This window comes from Fringilla coelebs (assembly GCF_963513975.1).
Source record: "Fringilla coelebs genome assembly, chromosome: 9".
NCBI lineage: Eukaryota > Metazoa > Chordata > Aves > Passeriformes > Fringillidae > Fringilla > Fringilla coelebs.
In genome coordinates, this window is record NC_140067.1 from 26,781,773 (window position 1) to 26,788,364 (window position 6,592).

Sequence of the window (6,592 nt, forward strand, 5' to 3'; positions counted from 1 at the left end):
CCTCCTGTAATTTCAGCAAAGTCAGTGTTAATTGGCCACAAACATTTCCTGTCCTGGACCTCATTACTGAACAGGAAGGGTGGTGACTGCTATGTGTGTTTCCCAACTGGGGAGGCCTACAGGATAAATCCAAACATTGAGAAACATTTGGATATATTGGAATTTCTCTCCTGATGATCAGTGAGGACAGCGCTCACAAAAACAAAGCATTCCCTGTGTGTGTCACCACAAGCTTGGTCCTTCCAGAGAAAATTATATTCTCAATTATCAGGTTTCTTCATGCAATACTTATTTGCACCAATAAACCATTTTCCTGGTGGTCCTATCTCTTACACTTGCCTTTGCCTGATCACTTTGTAGGGTACCATGCAGACACCTAAGTATTATACAGTTATGTTTTCCCTGCTCACAGATTAAAAAATGGAATGAGTTATTTGAAGTTACACAGGGGGGAAATCATGCTGCTCTCACTTAGATTAATATTGCCCCCAACAAAAATATTCTATGCATCACTGTTTGTGCTAGGATATAATATCTGTGCTTATGTGCCACCTGGGCATAGGTAAACAATTGGCCAAAGGGTTCTTTTGCAGAGGTGTTGAAACACAGTGAAATAATTCACTAAATGGGGATTTCATATCAAAAAGTTATGTGAGCCATTAGAGGGCAAGAAAAGGCAATGCTAAAACCTGAACCTGGTGTATTTCTGAGCTGTACATCCCAGGGTGTTTGTACTGGGACAGAGAACATCTGATTTACACAAGTGTCTCTGACTCTAGGCTGAAGACAAAGCAGATGTTTTGAACAAGGAGCTTCTCCTGACCAAACAGAAGCTAGTGGAGACTGAGGAAGAGAAAAGGAAGCAGGAAGAGGAAACTGCTCAGGTAAGGCATCCTCCAGCTTTTCCCATTTAGTTTGTAAGTGCAAGAAAAATGATAGGCAGAAAAGTGTGGTTGTGTTGCAATTGTGAAAAGGATTTTGTCCTTAAAATGCAGTTTCAATTAAAAGTTTCTAGTGCCAGGGTAATTTTTTTTTCCAAAGTACATTTTTCAGTGTTTTTTTTTACTTGAGCTGTGAATGTTTAGTTTTTCATAGCTTATCCTCTTCCAAGTATTGTAATGATTGTTGTCACTGGTGGTGAGCAATCCCAGCTAAGGAGATGTGATCAGAAATGACTTCTCTTAAACATCTAAATGAAGGAGCTGGAGGAGTTGTTGCCTTTTAAGAGCCCATTCTGGATTCAGCTGCTGGATCACTTTAATAATGTTCCTGCCTGAAGCCAGACCCAGCAGCAGAAGAACAGGGGCGGGAGAATTTTGCTGACTAGACCTGGTTTCTACTCAGCTGCAAAATACTCAGCCTTTGTTCTGTAATCCTATATATCTAACATGTAGGTTTCAAAAGCAATACCCTGATTTTTATTTTTGCTATTTGGCAACAGTGACTGCAACAGTTAATGTTAATTCATTGTGTCTCTCTAAAATGGACTCTGTTTGCCATAAGTAAGGCAGTGAGGCTTTTTTCCTACTGAAAGGGTTCTCCAAGTGGAGTGGTTCTGAAGGAGGGATGAGTTAGCTGTGCTTCCACTCAGTGCCACAGACCCAAACAGATTTTTTTCTCCTGTTAGGGAGATGACAGTGTTGCGAGATTCTTCTTGTTCCAAACAAACAAACAATCTGTCCAAACCTGCTGTGGCAGTGTGCAGGAAAACAAAAACTAAATCAGTAAACCCCACTTAACAGTAATGCTTTTCTTTGTGTTCTGTGGACCATGATGTACCACCATTTAACAGAGAGAATGGGAATTAAATTACAGGAGAATTCTCTAACCAGAGATAAAGGGTCACAGTATAGACTTCTTGGTTATCATTGATTTAATCCATATTTGTAAACTGAGTAAATCAGACACTTGTCTGAGAACTAGAATTTCATAAGCAGCAGCTGTAGAGCTGTTGTAAACACAGCAAGACACAAAGAAAACAATCAGATGACAAGTTCTGTCAGTGTACTGTGTAACTTCTTCCTTCAATTCCTAGCTGAAGGAAGTCTTCAGGAAGCAGCTGGAGAAGGCAGAATCTGAGATCAAGAAAACCACAGCCATTATTGCAGAGTATAAACAGGTACCATTCCAGGGATCCTCTCTCATATTTCTTCTTTCAACCTGTTACAAGAGCTGAATTTTCAGCATTGCAGATCTCATCCTTCAAACAAGCTCCACCTTTCAGGCTTTCAGAGAGCAATGTTGTAATTTGTCATAAATCTTTTTATGGCTTTCCTAATAGTCTCCTAATCAGGCAGTCAGGAATAACCTGTCTTTCAGCTAATTTTAGTACTGTAGGGTGAATGCTTCTGTACTTTGTGACATAATGCAGTATAAACATCATAAACCAACTCATCCATAAAATGTCCCTGTCTGTGTATTCTGGTTCTGTATTGAATACTGCTGGGTTTTTACCATTAGCAGCAGCAGTGGAGTTGTTAAGGGGGGAATGCATATACTGAGTGAGGCAGAATTTAAGGAGTTGGTTCTAGCAAAAACCATTGTTAAAAAGCACACAGATTCTACTTTAGCACAGTAAACTTGAGCTAAGAGACTGCTTTCTCTGCTCCAGATTTGTTCCCAGCTGAGCACCAGGCTGGAGAAACAACAAGCAGCCAGTAAGGATGAACTGGAAGTTGTGAAGGTGAGAACAATGTCTCTGCACGGGGGATGTTTCTAACACAGGTGTTGCTGAGTGCCAGGGGTCCAGAACTGAGATGTGAACTGAAGGTAAAGCACATCAATAGCCCCACATGCATTTTTCAGCAGATGTAAACAAGGAAAGGGTTTATTTCCTTTCACGGTTCTTTATCTTGCATCAGACACCATGGAACTCTCAAACTGAGGTGCATTTAGTACTTGGCTTTTCTTTTTGCTGTTAAAACACATTTTTTTGGTAAAAAATGTAGAGAAAACAATATTTACTTGGATGCTTTGATTAACTGGGAAAAAAAAAGAAGACCAAACATGTTGTTTCTAAAGTGTGCACAGCAGAGGGACTGGAATTGGCAAGATGGGACAAGGTTTATATATTTGGGTTTCTGTAATTTAAGTAGAATTGGTTTAAGTAATTAAACCAAATGGCAGAGCTAGGGCCATCCTCAGAATATCCACAGGGGCTCCTCTCCCTTCTCTAAACCCCTTAACAGAAACACCTGCATGAGAGGTAAACATTTCCTGATAGGTAATAGTAATAATAGTAGTAATAATAATAGTAGTAGTAGTAACAACAACAACAACAACAACAACAACAACAATAATAATAATAATAATAATAATAATAATAATAATAATAATAATAATAATAATAGTAGTAGTAGTAATAGTTCTGAGTAGGCAGAGTTGTTTACCCTCTGCTACTACATATTTCTTTAGTACTCAAGCTGAACTGGACTTTTTAGTGTCTTTATAATGTTATTGATGATAACATAAAGTAATTCTAGGATTGATGTTCCTATATTCTGCTGAAATAGCTAAATGTCCTGTTTTAGTCTGTGCAAGCCAGGCCAGCTGTTTCATCTACTCAGACATAATTTACTCTTCTGAGTTGTGCTGACCTAAATATTACAAAGCTTTGGTAGCAAGAAGATTCTAATATAGGAGCAAAGTCTGTGTGCTTAGAGCATGCTAAGTGGATTTTAGGAATTTTTATACTGGTTAACATACCCTGAAAATTGTTCATGAACGACTCAAATTCTTTTCGTGGCTATTATAAAAACTGCAGTACTAGATGGTTTGAGATTGAGGCAGTCTGACAAGTAAAATGGCTCTTCCAGGAAGTACAGCAGCTCCTGTAACGTGGATTAAGAATGAGCTTTCTGGGTATTTCAGGGTAAGGTGATGGCCTGCAAACACTGCAGTGAGATTTTCAGCAAGGAGGGGGCACTGAAGGTGCCTGCTGTAAGCACGGACAACAAAGGCATCGAAACAGATGATGAGAAGGATGCACTGAAGAAGCAGCTGAGAGAGATGGAGCTGGAGCTTGCACAGACCAAACTGCAGCTTGTGGAAGCCAAGTGCAAAATTCAGGTACGTGGAATGCAAGTACAGCAGGGTGGTCACCTTAACTTCATGCTCAGTCCAAGATTATTCTGAATCATGCAAAAACTTGTTCCAAAAGGGAGCACATACCTGCATGCCTGTATATCTGAACTTTCAGGAAAAAAAGCTGTCTTAAAAAGAAGAGGATGATTTTATTTGTGTTTGAATATTTTGTGCTGTTTCAGCAGTTTGAATGTCTTCTCTCCCCAGTGCCTGGGAGATTGCAAGGGAAGTGCCGGACTGCAGGGACTGAGTGTGAAGATGCTTCTTTGTTAATTAATTAGGTTTTGATCAATTCTGACTATTCTGCTTTCTCAGGAGCTGGAGCACCAGAGAGGAGCCCTTATGAATGAAATCCAAGCTGCCAAAAACTCTTGGTTTAGCAAAACCCTGAACTCTATCAAAACGGCCACAGGCACGCAGGCACCGCCGCAGCCGCAGCCGCCCGTGCCTCCCAGAGAGGGCAGCACATAGTTCAGCCACGGCCGGCTCAAGAGCACAAAGAACAACACAGCTGAAACCTTGGAGGATCCTTCCACTGCTCCCTCCTCCTGGGCAAAGGACAATGAGGCAGGAGTGCAGGCTTGAAGTGAAATTCTTCAGTGTTTTTCATTCATTTTCTGATGTGACCCTTTTCAAAGGGGGAGGAAAAAAAAAAAGTCGTGGTTTATGTTGAATTCCTACTTCCCATACTGCCTTGCTGAAAGCCACGTTCTGATACCTTCATACTTTTACACTTTATTTTATATGACTAGATGTTAAATAAATATTTCAAAACTAGGTCTTTAATACACATCTAATTTGAAATCATTATTGTCTTGCATAGAAGGTTTTTCTTCTTCTGGAGGAAGAGAGAGAATGGAAAATGTACAGTACATAATACAGAGCATAATCTCTCCCTAGAAAGCACAGTGTAAGACATTGAGGATAACTTAGGCCCTGGGACCATCTCAGAAGTTTATCCCAGCAACTGCATCCTGCAGAGAAGCACTTTTTGTAAAGCTTAGGCCATAGCAAAGGTAGGCTTGTGCTCTCCTGGCACAGCTGCTATGATCTTCCCTTACAACTTCTTCGTTTGGGTTGGTTCTCCTTCAGAAATACAACCAGTGCAGTTTTTGTAACCCTGTTGTTAAAAGGCTATTTACAGCCCAACTGGAATTTAACATAAAGACCCCTAGTTCCCTTTTCTTAATTCATGTTTATATTAAGAATTCCAAGGAATAATTCCTTCCACTGGGATAAAGGGAGAACCATTTTGACACTTATTTGATGTTTTTGCTGAGAAGCAGAGTGGAGACCTTGCATGGTTTTGACCTTTTGTAAATCCTGTGCAATAAAGGGTAGGTTTCATGAATAAAAGTAATGAAAACCCTGCCCTGGGTCTATATTCAGATTCCAAATTTGACACAGAAATGAGGTATCAAATAAAACACCCAGGAGGCTTGTGCTGCACTGATGAATAAAATACCCTAAAAACAAGATCTGTTTGCTAGAAGTGTTTGGTTAGGAAACACTTTGTTGGTATTACTTATTTTTATAAAAACAAGCATTTTCAAGTGGAATACAAGCCCTAGACTTTCCTGTGGGGGTAGACTTCTCTGGTGATTCCCAAACCTGTCTGGTTGTTTTATATCTCTTAAGGTAAGAAAGTTCAAAAGCATTTGTTTTGACTAAACATAAAGTGTTCATAGAAATACTTATTTCATGGAAAATTAAACTATTGCTTGAACTGATGGAATATTTTTTTAATTATACGTGTCATGTCTGAAGATGGTCTTGCAGGTAAATGTCATTGCTGGACTAAATGTTGTGTATTAATTGTTTCATTTACAAGATTTTTCCAGGGACACTAGTTCTGTTTTGATCTTTTTTTTTTTTTTAATTCTAAGGAATGCCATACATTGTCGGTTTTGTACAATAAAATTTAATAATACCCATCTTGTGCTTTGTTGTCAAGCATAATTGTGAATTATTTTCAACAGGCTACGACAAATTTAATGTTACCAGTGCCAAAGGAAAATTTCCAAAAGGCAGTCAGCTGATAGAAGTAGAGATCAAAATATGATCACCATCATGACACAATTCTCTCTTCTAAAAATAAGGAGTTAAAAACTTTAATATTTTTAAATGTACCTTCAAGAACAGTGATTATCTGGAATTATTAATACAGTGAGGAACAAAAGGGGGAAAACCAGAAGGTATTCCTTTTGCAAATGTTATCAAAGCTCTTTTTCCCTTGTCACTGTCTTGCTCATAATATTTGCATAAATGTTTCCATTCCCTCAACTGACTAAACCCAGTGTTAGTCATTCATTTACCAGTTCTGCTTCACATTCAGAATGTGAATCTGAATTCATAATAAATCTGAAGTGACATTTAAGGATACCTGGTGAACATCTGATTGTTGCATTTGAGAGTACTGTGCCCATGAGGGAAACTGGTTATTTGACAAGTGTCTGAATTTCTTGTTTCATTTCTCTTAAATCATACTTACAAGTGGATTTAAAACCAT

General features: G+C 38.9%; 1 protein-coding gene across 8 annotated transcripts in view; it reads left to right on the forward strand.

Annotated features, from left to right (window-relative positions):
- RABGAP1L (RAB GTPase activating protein 1 like) overlaps positions 1-6,392 on the forward strand; it is a gene marked incomplete at its 5' end in the record, with an annotated part of 219,193 nt that extends 212,801 nt beyond the window's left edge. For 4 of the 8 annotated variants that reach the window (XM_084211137.1, XM_084211136.1, XM_084211138.1 and 1 more), the window contains 5 exons: positions 780-884; positions 2,036-2,119; positions 2,612-2,683; positions 3,871-4,068; positions 4,399-6,392. In XM_084211137.1, the coding sequence (XP_084067263.1) occupies positions 780-884; positions 2,036-2,119; positions 2,612-2,683; positions 3,871-4,068; positions 4,399-4,554 (615 nt within the window). In that variant the 3' untranslated portion in view covers positions 4,555-6,392. The remainder of the gene's footprint in view (positions 1-779; positions 885-2,035; positions 2,120-2,611; positions 2,684-3,870; positions 4,069-4,398) is intronic. The other 4 variants (XM_084211142.1, XM_084211143.1, XM_084211144.1 and 1 more) reach the window with 2 other exon arrangements.
- Between the last annotated feature and the right edge of the window lie 200 nt (positions 6,393-6,592).